The 16,862-nt window shown below is 50.2% G+C and overlaps 1 protein-coding gene across 1 annotated transcript in view; it reads left to right on the top strand.

Annotated features, from left to right (window-relative positions):
* The window catches only part of LOC144822681 (peroxisomal bifunctional enzyme-like), a 499,488-nt gene that overhangs the window by 237,413 nt on the left and 245,213 nt on the right, over positions 1-16,862 (top strand). The window contains exon 5 of the mRNA XM_078680454.1: positions 16,612-16,716. Coding sequence (XP_078536580.1) covers positions 16,612-16,716 — 105 coding nt within the window. The remainder of the gene's footprint in view (positions 1-16,611; positions 16,717-16,862) is intronic.

Genomic DNA, 16,862 nt, shown 5'->3' with positions numbered 1-16,862 from the left:
TAGCCCAGGAACTCAGGAAACAAGGTAGCACTGCAAGCAGTGCTAATTCAGGAGAAGGGAAACTGCTGCAGTTCAGGAACAAAGGAGTTCGAGGCATGTGGGCTGCTGAATTCATATCTATAGCATAGATCGCCGCCTAGTGTTGGGTCCGGATGATTGCACATTGTTGTCCTGGAAGAGTCTTCGAAGTATCACGAGATAGGTGGCTCCTCCCCTGGACTACAGTGCGCATGGGCATCGACTCCATCCTCAGATTGTTTTTTTCCGCCATTGGGTTCGGATGTAATTTCGTTATCTCCAGTTCGGAATCAACATAAACTTTTCGAGGCCAGAAGGCCTTTTTCGAACCGTCGGTATTGTTTGCGTTCGGTCCCCGGTTCAGTTCCAACTCTGTTCGAGTCGGATATCCAGGGAGTCGTGTGACTCTTCGGTGATCGAGGCCCAGTCGACGCAGCAAGACTTTCGACGGCATGGAACGGAGTCCGTTCAAGAACTGTCCCGTGTGTGGATCGAAGTATCCCCACATTGACGTCCATCCAGTGTGCAACAAGTGCCTGTCGCCGGACCACGACGAAGCCAGCTATATGGCCTGTTCCAGGTTTCATTCAAAGAAAACGATTCGGCTTCGGCGCGTGGCGCGCCTCGAGGCCCGGCGCTCGGCCCCGGCACCGGTGGACATCTTCGACGACGAAGAAGCAGACGGACAACAGGTTCAGATGCAGATTTCACCTCCAACGGTGGACATCGAATACGACTACGAAGCGGATGTCGAAGGCCAAGACGTAGAAGTCGTCGACGAGGTAGGAGACGACGATGAGGCCTATGGGGCCATGGAAGATAGCTCGGAGGAAGAGCTATGCCCCGTTCGAACAATTACAAAGGCTCAGGTCGAGGGATCGCCACACGACCTTACCCAAGACCTTTTACCAGAATCCACGGCCCCGCCTTCCGGCCCGGCCACGGACACTTTGTCGAAAACGAAACCGAAACTGAAATCATCGGTGTTGACAAAAACAAAAATGGTCTAGGCACCATCGAAACCGAAGACGTCTGCTCCCCCATCGACGCCATCGTCTTCCGAGGTGTCGGGGCAATCGAAGCCAAAGAAAGCTGTCGACCCGGTCAAGGTGCCGAAAGTGGTCAAGATTGTCGAGCCGAAAACAAAAATGGCCGTCGACTCGGAGTCAAGCAAGGCCGTCGAGCCGAAGTCCAAAAAGGCCGTAGAGCCGAAGTCAGGCAAGGGCGTCAAGCCGAAGACTGGGACCCCGACGCCAGTAGTCAAGGTCGCCGATCCGAGACCGTCGGCGTCGACGTCTGCGGCCAAGGACAAAGATCGTAGCGCCCCTAAGGAGGATGCTCCTACGCCTCGATCAGAGAAGCCAAAGTCATCGACGCTCGGGTCTTCCCTTGGGGGTGGACCGAGGTCAACTGTCGGGTCGACGAAACCATCCGCTTCCTTTACGAAGCAGGTCTCGGACTCCCTCAAGCGAATTAGGGACAAAGCTTCAGCGTCGGAAACGAAGACACCTTCCACCCCGAAGCAAGCTGTCCCGACGCCGAAGACTTCGACGCCGATCCTCTTCACGTTGCCGCCGAAGGTGGCGCCGAAGGCCTTCGCACCACGCTCGGTGCCCAAGGACTCTGTGGTGTCGAAGCCGACTCACCCGGCTGGGAGTTTAAAGCATCGGCCACCCTTACTAGAAGAGCAGTCAGAGCATTTTATCGATGCCGACACCGGGAAGCTTACGCTTTATAAAAGGAAAATCACGGCATCGCAGCCTTTGGAGTCATACACAATTCATCTAAAGCGCAAAAGGCCTGCTCCAGAATCACCGGTCTTGATCGAACCAATAGTTCCTCAGACTCCAAGAATTGCAACTCCCTCACCCACTTACTCTGAGGGAGAGGATGCAGGGGATCAGGACGAGGAATACAGTTTTCCTGCCACCACAGACCCTGATGAACAACAGGACTCATGGGTAGGGGCAGGTGACCAAGGGGATCAGCACACCGTCCATGACCCTCAGGTGTACAACGTCAAGACCTCTCCCACTGAGGATTCTGCGGCATTTAATGCCTTAATTGAGAGGGCAGCTAAAAACCACGACGTGGAAATGCATGCTGACCCTGTGGAGGTGGACTTCCTCTTTGACACTTTCTCAACTGCTGAAAAGACTGTAAAGACTCTTCCTATGCTGAAGGGGGTCCTTAAGCATGCTGCGGACATTTTTAAGGAACCCACTCGGTCAAGGGTAGTCAACCCTAGAATTGAGAAAAAATACAGACCGGCACCTGGCGATCCTACCTACATCAAGGGCCAGTTGCCATTGGACTCTTTGGTAGTTTCTAATGCCCGCAAAAGGGCGAATTCGCAGACCACCGGTGAAGCTCCTCCCCCAGACAAAGAATCTAAAGTGCTGGAGGCATCGGGAAAGAGAGTAGCAGCTCTGGCGGCCAATATCTGGCGTATCTCTAACACGCAGGCACTCTTGGCTAGATACGACAGGCCACACTACGACACACTAGAGACCCTGTTGCAGCATCTACCAGATCAATATAAAGAGGCAGGGGAGATGCTTATCCAGGAAGGGAAGCTCATCTCGGACGCTTCCATCAAATGTGCACTAGAAGTTGCGGACACTGCTGCCAGGGCAATTAACACCAGTGTGATGCTGAGACGTCAGGCATGGCTTAGGATCTCCGGGTTTAAGCCGGAAATACAAACTACCATCCTTAACCAGCCGGTAAACCCTGAAAGATTATTTGGTCCTGAGGTGGATACCACCCTGGAAAAAATAAAGAAAGATACCGAGACTGCCAAGTCCATGGGGGCACTCCAGTCCCAGCAGTTTCGGGGGAGCACTTTTCGTCGTTCGGGCAATAGAGGTGTTTCCAGGGGCCAAATGTCACAGCAAACACAATTCAACAAAGGTGGGGCGCAATCCTCTTACACCAAGCAGAGTAGAGGAGGATACCGTGGCAACAGCACCAAGGGCAGAGGCAGGGGCAACAACAACTCCCGTTCCTCCGCCACCAACAAACAGTGACTCCCTGTCACTGCCCTCCGACCATCCAACACCTGTCGGGGGGAGACTCCAGCAGTTCCTGCCAGTCTGGAACTCCATCACCACAGACAGGTGGGTCAGGAAACTTATCCAGTTTGGCTATTGTTTGGAGCTAACATCCACTCCACCCAACATACCACCAAGACACCGTCCTATGTCCACAGAGCATTTGCACTTATTGCAGCAGGAGGTTCTTGTCATGCTGCAAAAAGGCGCAATAGAGCACGTGCCAGTGGAGGAAGAAGGCACAGGGGTGTATTCCCTGTACTTCTTAATCCCAAAGAAGGACGGGTCCCTCAGACCTATTCTGGACCTAAGGCCCCTAAACCAGTACATTCTCTCAGAACACTTCCACATGCTAACACTGCAGCAGGTTCTTCCATTGCTCAATCAGGGAAACTTCCTCGCAACCTTGGATCTCAAGGATGCTTACTTTCACATCCCACTCCATCCATCCCACAGGAAATACCTCAGGTTCACCATTCAGAATCGGCATTACCAATTCAAGGTCCTTCCTTTCGGGGTGACCACAGCCCCCAGAGTGTTCACAAAATGTCTGGCGACTGTGGCGGCGCACCTCAGGAGACAAAACATCCATGTCTATCCTTATCTGGACGACTGGCTGGTTCAGGCACAGTCAGCCCAGCAGTGCGCCGCCGATATGTCCCACACCATTCACCTTCTTCACGGTCTGGGCTTCTCACTGAACTACCCGAAGTCGCACCTTCAGCCAGCCCATGTGCGGCAGTATCTGGGCGCGACGATAGATACTCTGGCAGCCACGGCTCAGCCAAATTCAGTGAGGATCGACAACATCCAGTCGCTAATCCAAAAGTTCAGACCGCAACACTCACTTCCAGCGAGAGAGTTCATGCAGTTGATAGGCATGATGGCCTCCTGCATCTTCATAGTCCCGCACGCAAGGTTGCATATGCGTCCGCTCCAAGAATGCTTGGCACATCAGTGGACTCAGGCTCAAGGACAGTTGAAAGACCTAGTGTTGGTGACCGGTCGGGCATACAAGTCTCTGCATTGGTGGACTCCACACAACCTTTGCAAGGGCCGACCGTTCCAAGAGCGTGTGCCACAGATTATCCTGACGACGGATGCATCTCTCCAGGGATGGGGTGCTCATTTGCTCCATTACACGGTGCAGGGACTATGGACGACGCAGCAAAAGAAGTTGTACATCAACTACCTAGAACTGATGGCAATCTTCATGGCACTCAAGTCCTTCAAAGTACATCTGTGCAACAAAGTCGTGTTGATCCGGACGGACAACATGACGGCCATGTACTACATCCAAAAGCAGGGAGGTACTCACTCTCCACAGTTGTCTCATCTGGCTCAGAGCATGTGGAAGTGGGACATTCAGAGGAACATCTTCCTCATGGCGGAACACCTCCCGGGCAAGGACAATCAGATGGCGGATCTGCTCAGCAGGTACAGCCACCAGATGCACGAGTGGGAGTTACATCCATCAGTACTCCGCCCGTACTTCCAGCAGTGGGGTCATCCAGAGATAGACCTGTTTGCCACAAGGGAAAACGCAAAATGCCAAAGCTTTGCCGCCAGGTTCCCTCACCCACAGTCGCAGGGCAATGCGATATGGATGAACTGGTCAGGCAGATTTGCGTACGCTTTTCCCCCAGCACCTCTCATACCGCTGGTGGCAAGAAAGCTAAAGCAACACTCGATGACACTCATCCTGGTTGCTCCAACGTGGGCACGCCAACCTTGGTACACCACGTTTCTAGAACTCTCCGTGGTACCGCATCAAAGGCTGTGCCTCACACCCAGGCTCTTGACGCAGAACCCATGGCGACATTCAGCACCCAGATCCGCAACAGCTCAATCTGGCGATCTGGCTCCTGAGGTCTTAGAATTTGGCTACCTTGATTTGCCTCCTGAATGCATGGACATCATCCGGGAGGCAAGAAAGCCCACTACCAGAGCTTGCTATGCAGCGAAATGGAAGCGGTTTGTCATTTACTGTACAGAACACAACATCAACCCGCTAGATACATCCATTCCTAATATCATCTGCTATTTGTTACATCTTTACAAATGCAATCTGGCATATGCTTCCATTCGGATACACTTATCCGCCATAGCGGCTTATCTCCAGAACAGGCAGCATCTCTCTGTTTTCAGGGTGCCTGCCATTAAAGCCTTCCTAGAAGGGCTGAAGCGGGTCATCCCTCCCAGGACCCCGCCAGCTCCTGTGTGGAACCTCAACGTGGTCCTCACCAGGTTGATGGGCCCACATTTTGAGCCTCTCCATTCCTGTGAGATTCAGTTCTTAACATGGCAAGTGGCTTTTCTCATTGCCATTACATCTCTACGACGTGTTAGTGAGCTACAGGCGCTCACTGTACAAGAGCCATTTATTCAAATTCATTCCAACAGGGTGGTGCTGCGCACTAACCCTAAATTCCTTCCTAAGGTGGTTTCACAGTTTCATGTCAATCAAACCATCGAACTGCCCGCATTATTTCAGAACCCTGAGACAGTGGCAGAAAGAATGCTACACACTCTTGATGTCAAAAGAGCGTTGATGTACTACATTGATAGGACCAAGGACTTTAGAAAGACACAACAGCTCTTTGTTGCCTTCTCAGCCCAGCACAAAGGCAACCCCATTTCCAAAGCAGGGATCGCCAGGTGAATCGTTAAGTGTATTCAGATCTGCTATCACAAGGCTAAGCGCACTTTAACGGTCCCCCCCAGGGCCCACTCCACACGCAAGTTGGGGGCCTCCATGGCGTTCCTGGGTAATATTCCTTTGGAAGATATTTGTAGAGCAGCCACATGTTCTACACCACATACATTTACTAAACATTACTGTGTAGATGTGCACTCCAAACAGCAGGCAGCTGTAGGACAGGCTGTTCTTAAAACACTTTTTCAGACTTCTGCAGCTGGCACAGGCGGCCGCCGTTAATGGAGGGACTGCTATGTATTCTATGCTATAGATATGAATTCAGCAGCCCACATGCCTCGAACTGAATATGCTACTTACCAGTATGCATCTGTTCTTGGCATGTAGGGCTGCTGACATTCATATCGCCCACCCTCCTCCCCGGCACCTGTAGCGGCTGCAGACTTTCTTGCATTTACTCTTAAGCATGGCCATCGCTTACACTATTACACTCCACCTTTGCCACAATGGCTAAAAACAATCTGAGGATGGAGTCGATGCCCATGCGCACTGTAGTCCAGGGGAGGAGCCACCTATCTCGTGATACTTCGAAGACTCTTCCAGGACAACAATGTGCAATCATCTGGACCCAACAATAGGCGGCGATCTATGCTATAGATATGACTGTCAGCAGCCCTACATGCCCAGAACAGATGCATACTGGTAAGTAGCATATTCAATACTAAGGCTATGGGGTCAGGGTAGCACTGCAGGCAGTGCTAATTCACGAACAGGGAAAACAGCAGCAGGTCAGGAACAAGGCATAATTAAAGCTCAGGAAACACTGGAAACAAGAATAGCAAAAGCTCAGGGAACTCTGGAAACAAGGATTGGTCTCGCCGGTAAACAGCTACAATGACCAACCTTTGCCTGAAGGGAGCTGGGGCTTAAAAGAGCTCACAGTAATCACATGCAGCTGGTGTGAGCAGGCTAACAGCAGCCAGCCACAGGTGAGCTGAATTCCTCCACCCATCCTTGGCCTGCAGGGGTGGAGACAAAGCAGTGAGCAGGGAATTCTGGGTAATGGAGTTTCAGGCATGAGTAGGCTAGCTTTAAGTCTAAGCAGGCTGGCTTTCACAAAACCCGGCATGGATTGGGAATGGATGTCAATTCCTAAATGATGTCCAAATGCCTGGAAGTCAGGATATGCAAACAGGGGAGTGTCTAGAGGCATATTAGAACACTGGAAAGCCCCACAATTCAGCCCCCTGGTGGTGGGCACGAGAGCACAGGGAGCGAATCGTGACAGTCGCATCACCGGAGAAGCGTGACACCATCGTGAGAGTCGCCATCGCAGCACAGGAGAAGCGTGTCGCAGGGCCTGTTGCAGATTCAAAGTACAGAGTTGTCGCAAGGCTGCCAGGGCGCCATCACATCACTGCATCAAGGGCGCCATCTTCCCGCATCGCAATCGGATCATCGCATTGCATGAAGGCGCAATCTTGCACACCGCAACGGGCCCTCAGGCCGAGAATCTACACATCACCTTCGCACTGGTAAGGATCACGACGCATCTCCTACTCTGCGCAAGCATTGAGGCCCGACACATCATCTCCTCGGATCACAAAACCGACACATCTCCCCTTTTGCGAGCCTTTTGTTCACTTTGCGTTACGCATCCAGGTACTTTGTGGAGAACTTTGTTGCATTTATCATCAACTTGAACTAAGCAACTTTAATCATCTTTTAAGTAATCTTAAGTGTAGTATTGTGGATTTTTGTCGTTTATGGTCTTGTGTTTAAGTCTATATAAAGAATACTTAATTTTATAACACCTGTGTTGTGTCCATCTGTGGTGTTTTCACTGTATTACTGTGTATATTTACAAATGCTTAACACACTGAATCTGAGACAAGCCTGTCTGCTTGTGCCAAGCTACCAAGGGGTGAGCAGAGGTTATTAAGGAGTGTAATCCCCTTATCCTGACTTAGAAGTAAGGGTCCCTATTTGGACAAAGGTGAAAACCATTGCCAACTAGAGACCCCCAGATCTAACCGTGCCTCTCTCTACCCTCTGTCTAGGCAAGATGGTTCTTCCAGAGCGCACGCGGGCCGTAGGGGTTGCGTATAGTAGCCGCACCCATGCTAGGAATCCCTCCCTGAGACCCATCTTGGCCAGGACTTCATATAGGTACAGCCACTTCAGGCTGTCAAATGCCTTTTCTATGTCCATTGCGAACACTGCCGCGTGTCGCTTGTCGTATCCCTCAGAATCCATCACAGCCAGGAGGAGTCTGTTATTTATGGCAGTATTCCGCCCCGAAATAAACCCTGCCTGATCCACGTGAACCAGGTGGGGCATGAGTGGTAGTAAGCGCAAGGCAAGAATTGTACTCAGGATTTTATAGTCCATGTTCAACATGGATAGTGGCCTGTAAGCAGTGTAGTCATGGGGTTCCTTCCCTAGCTTGGGTATGGGGACAATGAGGGCCTCTCTTGCACTTTCGGGCAACTCTCTAAGCTCTCAGGACCCTTGGTACATTGTAACCAGGCGGGGGGCCGGCTCTTCTCCGTATGTTGCGTAGAATTCGGCTGGTAGACCGTCTGTGGCAAGGGTCTTATTTCGCGCCATGCCCTTGATGGCAACCCGTAGCTCCTGCTATGTGGTATTTGCTACCAGTTCTTCTGCCGCTTCCGGGCTCAAGCTCGTCAGCGGTAGGTCAGCCAGGTTTTCCATTATATCTGCAGGTTCGCCTTCGCCCGTCGTCTTGTAAAGTTTGGCATCGTAGTGGGCAAAGACCTCATTGATCTTTTCTTGTGTGAAATGTCTTACCCCCCACTCGTCTTCTATCTCCACCAGGGAGGAACCCCTATTCACCGGGTTCGTCAGTAACGCCAGGAGCGATCCTGACCTATCCCTCTCAGCATGCGTACGCTCCAAGTATTTCTTATAATCAAAGCTTCTAAGCCTCTCTATTGCTTCAATACCTCCTCCTTGGCATCTAAGAGTGCCTGTTGAAGCTCCGGTTGCCCTGGCCTTCTGCGTTCCACCTCGCTGAGAGTTGTCTCTGCCCCCTCTACATCTCTCATGATGGAGCAGGCGCGTGTAATACTTTGGCCCCTGAGGACCACCTTGAAAGCGTCCCACTCTGTGTTCAGCAATATGGTCGTTCCTGTACTAGTTTGGAAATAGTGCTCTATTTCGCCCCTAATCTCTTCCCGAAAGACCTGGTCTTCCAGGGTAACCGGGCAAAGTCTCCACGCAGGAATCGCCGTTGACGGATGCGCCCACTTCAGGGACAAGACTAGCGGATTATGGTCCGAGATGTTTCGCTCAAGGTATTCCCCAGCAGTGACATTGCGCTGAGCATAGGAAAGCATCTAGCCATGGACCTCGTGGACCGCTGAGAAGTAGGAGTAGTCCCTTCCCTGTGGGTTTAGGGTTCTCCTTGCATCTATCAGGCCCCAGCTCTGCCTCCATGTGGTGACTGCATGAGAGGCACACACCGCTTGGGAGTTTCGTAATGGGGGGTGGGATCTGTCTAAGAGTGTGTCATATACGCTATTAAAGTCGCCTTCCACTATAACAGTACCCGTGAAATATAGTGCTAGTCCGTGGCTCAGCATCACGAGAAAGGCTGACTGCTCTATGTTGGGGGCGTAGACACTGATTATACTAATCTCTCAACCCTCTAGTTGCCTCTTTATGGCCACATATCGACCCTCCGGTTCTACCACGAAGGTCAGCATTTGGAATGGTAAACCCGCTTGAACCCATATTTGTGCCCCTCGCGCATAGGCCGAATGAGTGGTGTAAAAGAGCTGCCCTCTCCACCGTCTTTGTAATGCCTGCCCTTCCTTCTGCGTTAGGTGCGTTTCTTGCCATAAGAGCTATCTGGGCTCCCCGTTTCCTGATGTGGGAGAGTACCTTTTGGGGTTTTGACATCGTATGCATGCCACTAATTTTCCAGGTCATACACTTGTATTGCTGTTTGTCAGGGTATTACTGTGGCCTGTTCGCCTCCCTGGCTGTGTGGTGCCTCCTGCGCGCCTCCCCTGCTCGTATCCATGTGGTGCCTTGCATGCTACAACTCAAGGTGTCCCTCCCCACATCCCACTTCAACAGTAAACATGTTCCCCAACTCCCACTCCCCAGGATAAGCAGGAAAAAAAAAACCATCCAAACTAGTTTGATCGAACTGCAAGCAGTCACTTGTAGACAATTCAGTCAGTCTCAGGGCGAGGCCACTCGTCAATGCTCTACCAGTCTCTGCGGCCGCCATCCCCCTCTGTAACATCAGATGTCTTCCCCACAGCATTCCCCCTTTATTTACCCTTGTACCTTATTGTAGAGGCAGGAGCGCCGAGCAGGAGTCCAGATATGTGCATCTTCGTCCACCGCACATCTCCACTAGATAATGTCATCTGCCGTCTGTGGGGTGACGTTTGGGAGTGTCACACTCTGCGCCTTTGAGTCGCTGGACCCAGTCTCTGAGCCAGTGACCGCCGCAGTCTCACTGCCCTCTGGAGAGTGGGGTTCCTTGCCTTGCCGCTGATCAGCGCTACCACTTGCATCACGCTCTGCCTTTCAAGCTGCGCCTCCTCCTGCGGAGGTGCCAGAGTCTCTGTCCAGTCCTCCGGTTCCTGGAGCGGTTTCCTCGTCGCCTTCTCTTTTCCGGGTCTCGTGGCAGCTCTGCCCCCCGTGCCGGTCCAGCCAGTCTGATGCCTCCTGAGGGGTTCTGAAGAACTCTGTGCCCCTGTTCTAGGTAACTCGCAGCGTGGCCGGGTACTGCGTCATGTATTTCTAGTACAGTTGTCGCAGCCTCTGTTTCACATCCCGGTAGAATCCCCTCTGCACTTCTCGGGAGAAGTCTGGGAAGATGCGCACCGTGGAGTTATGCACTTGTATGTCTCCTCTGAGGCGCGCCTAGACAAGGATGTGGTCTTTGTCCTTGTAGTGAAGGAGTTTCGCTATCACCACCCGCGGTGGTGCTCCCGGCGGGGCTGGCTATGCAGGGACGCGGTGCACCCTTTCTAGGGCAAAGAAATTCGATAAGCCGTTTGGTGCTACTTCTTCTCGGAGCTACTTTTCGAGGTGGTTTGTCATGCTGCAGCCTTAAACTTTCTCTGCCAGGCCTACGATTCTCAGGTTACTTCTGCGTGACCTGTTTTCAGCGTCCTCTGCCCTCCAACACTCTCACTATAGTTTCCAGCATGGTCATTCGTTGCTTCATTTCTGTTAGCACTGGCAATGCTTCGGCTAGTTCCCCCTCATTTGCCCTGACCCGGTCCACCAGCTTTTTGTGGCCTTCATGGAGCAATCCCATGTCAAGGCTCAAAAGGTACATTTTACCTCCAAGCGTTCACTGGATGTGGTAATAGCCTGCAATATATCCAGAGGCGTGGGGTCTACAGGGTGTTCCTTCTGCGTCAAGGCCCTCTCATTCTCGTCTGAAAGCCTACCCATTGTGAGCTCTTCCCTGTCCTTCTTTTTGAGGGGCTTCCCCATGGTGTCTTCCCGTCCTTTGGTGCTCCTGGTGCTGCGCGTACCCATGGGACGCTTCAGGCCACTCCTGCTGTTCGTGGGTTCGTCCGCTTCGGCAGGTGCCCTTCGGTAGGCCCCGGTGATGGCAACTCTAGGGCCTGCTTTCCAGACTCTGCAGCATTCCGGGCCCCAGCCGGCTCCTTCCATCAGAATGCCTCACTCCCTAGGGGGATCCCAGACCCTCCCAGCGTGTCACTTCCAGCTGGCTCGTCTCGCGGGCCTGTCAGCAGTCCAGGTCCTCTCGCTGCCTCCCGCCTCCGGAAGCACTGCAAGGGGTCTCTGGGCCCCGCACTGAGGACTCGTGTATGGGAGCAAGGGTAAGGCAATTCAGGAGTGTCTTCGCCGCCAAGAGGCGCGCACAAGCAATCCGGCACTTGCCCCAGCTATCCCAGGGCCTAAAGCGCACCGCATCACTCAGCTCAGCATGGTAGGCGGGATGAGGGGCACGCCAGCCCCCTGACCACGTAGTTTCTCTCAGGGAGCCGATGCATGTCCTGGTTGTCTCACCACCCGCTGGGCACCGCCATCCTGACTGAGCGCTCAACCGCACTCTCAGCTTCCAACTTTCTTGCTTTTGAGGCTGCAGGGGAAGCTCGCCTTGCCTCTGGGGCACTCCTACCCATCTCCCGAATACGGGGGTGTGCTGTGGGGCTTCGTGCCGCGTGTAGGGCTTCAGGATGGCAGTTGATGGCAGCTGGCCGATGGGAGCTCACGAGATGTGCTGCTCACTCCATCTGCGCCAGACCACGCCCCCACCGTCCAACATCTCCTTGTGTTGGCTTTGAATCCAACCAGTGCCAACACTCAGTTAGGACCTCAAGCCTTTCCTTTACTGAAAGGCATTCAGCGCAAGTGGTTTTAAAGTACTGCTTCCCAACATGTGAACCACACTAAGCTGTAAGTGTTGTCAGTGGAGTCAAATGAGCAGAAATGTAAATGTTTTATATAACAAACAACTTCCATTTCCACCAGGAGCAGCATGTGCAGGTAAGAGCTGTGCGGTGGGGCGGGGTGGGGGGACTTCCCTGACAACTATAAGGGAAAATTAAATAATTTTCTGTTGTCTCATGACTCCCTCACAACGCCCCACCCTGCTCACCACTCTTATCTGCACGGGCCGCTCCTGATTTCAACCCACCCCTTGCACATGCTGCTGAAGTGGGGAAGAGGGTCATTACTGAGCATGGGCGTAAAATCCGTTCCGCTCGCGGATTTTGCGGATTTTCGGTAAATTCGCAATCCGCGAACTCTCGCAAACTTACCGAAAATTCGTAAATCCGTGCGAAGCGGATTTTTTTGCTTGGTCGCACTTGCCAACTAGAATACTATACAATTTCGCGGGAGTAAACACTCGCAAAAACGTAGATGCGGCGTGCAGCGACAATCTCGCAATTGCGAGATTGCAAAATTTGCAATTTCGCACAAGAAATCCACCAGCAGGCAGCATAAACCTTGAAAATTAGGATTTTTTATTAGAATAACTCCTCAGGTTGACATTTGCCTGCACTTTTTTTTTGCAAGGAGTCCATTTTGGGGGGGGGGGGGGGGTGGGAGGAAGGAAGTGCCCCACAGTCTCCAACTTCCTGTTCCTGTCCAGCAGGCTCCTCTCAGTGCTTTCTTTATGTGCTGGTCACTTTGATTTGGATCTTGACCTGGAAGCACTCAGCAGGTGCAAAAGTTCAAACTCATCATTAGTAACCATTCCCTGTAGTGCTTCCTGAGGGGCCCCTCCAGAGTTCAGTTGCCTACTTGCAACTATTCTATGACCCTGCTCTGACCCTCACAGCAGGCTCAGAGAATAGCTACAAGTATAAAACAAAGGTCCTGTTAAAAAAATTACACTGCAACAGAAAGCAATTACAGATAAGGAAGCAGGTGCCAGGGATCTTGACCTGGAAGGATTACTTTTTGTGGATGCTGCTGGATATTTGGATTTTTGCAAAACTGAAAGCACTCAGCAGGTGCAAAAGTTCAATCTTATCATTAGTAACCATTCCCTGTAGTGCTTCCTGAGGGGCCCCTCCAGAGTTCAGTTGCCTACTTGCAACTATTCTATGACCCTGCTCTGACCCTCACAGCAGGCTCAGAGAAAGCAATTACAGATAAGGAAGCAGGTTCAAGCCAGGAAGTTCAAATTCAGTAACACATTAATCAGCCCCTAATTCATTTATGTCAGTTGAGGCAGGGCAGGTGTGCTATTCCACCCATAATCTACAGTGATGAACTAGAGGGTGGCATGGGTGAGCCAGAGGGTGGCATGGGTGAGCCAGAGGGTGGCAGTGGTGAAACAGAGGGTGGCAGTGGTGAAACAGAGGCTGCTGTGATGAACCAGATGTAGAAACAACATGTTCGCGACCGTTGCTACCCGAAAAGTAAGTTCGCGTTTTCGAACTGGTACAAAATCCTCGCGAACTGGCAGAAATCCTTGCGAACACAAAAAAATCCGCAAATTCGCGAGAGTTCGCGGATTTTGCGGATTTCGAATCCGTAAATACGCAATTTCGCGGATTGCCAATTCGCAAAATCCGCCCATGCTTAGTCATTACACCCCTGAAAATGTTACATTTTCTAGTTCAATAAACTCGAACATCTAAATGTAAATGTAAATGTACAGGAATTTATATAGCGCAAATCACCAAGCGGTTTCTAAGCGCTTGCTTAGGGAACCCGTCCTGGTATTCCCCTGTGAGATAACCCCAGAGTATCCGCAAGGTAAAAGCCAGGCATCCCGCCGCGAGGGGCCGTTGTGGAGATTAAGCAAGCTATTGCCCAGAGTCGCAGAGTGTGAACCCGTGAATCGAGTAGGCACCGGAGCGAGAATTGTCGAGTCCATGGACATTTTAGGGCTCAAGACCCCGCCGAGCCGGGAATTGAACTCTGGTCCCGGGCTGACCTCTGCTTCCAGGTCTGCCTCCTCTAACCAGTGAGCCACACTTCTCCACAACATCTAGCATATGGGATCAGTAGCAGCTTGTTTGTTGGTGCATGATAACGTGTAATAACTAACCTAAATTACAGGGAACAAAGCAAACTCAAATTAATCAAGTTAAAATTAAAATGTTTTTCTTTTTATTGAATCAAATAGTGCATTTTACAGCACAATTTCCCCTATGGCTCTAAAATGGCCCTCCTGAAATATTGCAGTACAACAAAGTTTTAAAAAAACAACTATTGTACAAATGAAAAACTTGCAATGCATTTTCCCCTACTTTAGATATCAACAAAAGCTATAAACTAATGTCACACTCGTAATCTCCAGGTTTGACTATGCCAACAGCCTATACAATAGCAGCTCCAGTTTCATCATATGCTAAATAAAACGAATCAAAACGCGGTTATACATTTCTTCTCTACCCCCACCCAAGAGATTGCATGACTCCGGTCGTGCAATCACTCCACTGGCTACATGTAGCTAGACGAGCAATAACCAGGGCACTCTGCATCGTACACAGAGCATCCCAAGAAAAAAGACCGCTATATCAACAAATTAAATTCATGTAATACAAACAAAATAGAACACTGTGCTGCAAGAATCCACCACATATCATACCACCTTACTATAAGGGTCCTTGCTTTCTCGGTGCAATCAACCAAGCTCTTCAATGCACTACCAGACAAGATTTGAAGCATTCAGGAGCATTTACACTCGAGGAGTGTGGTGAAAACGGCTATTTCCAAAAGTAGGGGAACCAAGAATAATAATTCGTTAAAAGACAATCTACAGTCTATAATCCATTAATGTGGAACTGCCCAAACAGCACACAACTTTCTAGGTCTAAATAAGTTATGAAGGACTGACCATTGTTTAGCCTAGGTACTATAAAGTAATGTTACTACTTATATAGCCCTTGATGCCCTCACTCATACCCTAATGTTCAAGCAGTCAATCGTAGTGCAAAGAGTTTGCATATTAATTTCTTGATTCTGCATGGCCCTCTTACACTCACATAAAACAAAACTCCTCTGGGTCATGTCCACCACCCAGTATTCTACCATTCCACAGCAATAAATCACCCATCACATACGAAACAAGCATGGAATAACTGACGAGACTGATCACGTATTGCAGGCTAACGGAGAACTCTAATTTAGACCACTACTGCTAGTGTCAACTAGCTATTCAATATGACTGCTTCTTCACATCACGAAATGACAATCTTGCATGTGATGTTAGTAAAAACAAAAAAACAAATACACCCCAGCTGATCTCTCCATCATCTCTCCCTCCAAACTATGCTCATTCTTCTGGACCTCACTGCAGCATTTGACATGGTCTTACACCCAATCCTCCTCAAAGATTTAAAGCCAAAGACCTGCTCTCCGCTGAATCGTCTCCTTCTTAACTGATAGAACACAAGTGGTCCGCCTCGCACCTTACCCCTCGGAATTCCGCAGACTCATCTGTGGAGTGCCTCAAGGTTCATCCCTCAGCTCAACCTTTTTCAACGCATACATGATCCCTCTGGCCAATGTCATTGGTGAATATGATATTAATATCTTCTCCCACTCCAACTACGTGCTTCTCATACTGTCTCTGTGACAAAACGGCTAACACAAAAAACAAGTTCAGCGCCTGCATGCCCGAAGTCGCTAACTGGATGAAAGCAAAGTGTCTCAGTTCAAAACCAACAAGACAGAAATAGTGATCTTTGGCAAGAACACGTTGCCATGGGACTCTAAAGGATGACCAGCTGAACTCAGACCCACCACCCGCACAAATCAACACTACCCTGAAGATGCTGAGGAAGATCTTGAAAAGACTTCCAAGCAACACAAGAGAAAGTCACTCACATCCTAGTCACTAGCAAGTTGGACTTCGTGAACACCCTCACCTGCGGGCTCACCAAGCAACTCACTAAAATACTACAAACCATACAAAACCCATAAACCATGCTCATCCACAGCCTCCCGCAAAGAACTCCTATCACACAACACCTCAAGGAGATGCACTAGCTCCATATACACAGAGCTCATTTCAAACTCCTCTCACTGATAAACAACTTACGTCCCACCTACATATCCTTCCACCAACCACCTCTGTTCTATAGAACTCTGACTTGCACACATTCTATGTATATATAGAACCTGATCAAGAGGACCAGTGTTCACTTACATTGCACCTAAAGCATTGGAATGATCTCCAACTCTACATAAGTGCCTCCTCCTCCCTCCAGACTTTGGCAAAACGCAACAATAATTTTTGCACATATTTCTTCTTTCACATTTTGATGTGGTGGTGATGTGTTATGTTGTTGTTTGGCTATTATGGTTTATGTTTTTATGTCCGATAACCGGAAATTGTTAATCGCTGATGGTCTTCTAATTGTTTAGTTACATTTTGTTTGAATGTTTTTCTTGCAGGAAAAATTATGCCTGCTTCCATAGCACTGAAACTGGGCATTGTTGATTCAGTCACTGAAGGCAACACAGTTAAAGAAGCAATCAACTTGGCTCAAAAAGTTATTGGTAAGTGTAGCACAGCACTGAAATCTCCGTGCTTTGTACCCTTGTGTTAAGAGTGAGTTACATTCAGAAAAATAGATTATTAATGCTCCACAGGGTTAAATTAAAAGTTATGTCGAATAAACTATGGAGTTCTCATGAACGTGAAA

The sequence above is a fragment of the Lissotriton helveticus genome, chromosome 3_1, assembly GCF_964261635.1.
Source record: "Lissotriton helveticus chromosome 3_1, aLisHel1.1, whole genome shotgun sequence".
NCBI lineage: Eukaryota > Metazoa > Chordata > Amphibia > Caudata > Salamandridae > Lissotriton > Lissotriton helveticus.
The sequence above is the reverse complement of the archived record's forward strand: the minus strand, read 5'-3'. Positions and strand labels throughout refer to the sequence as shown.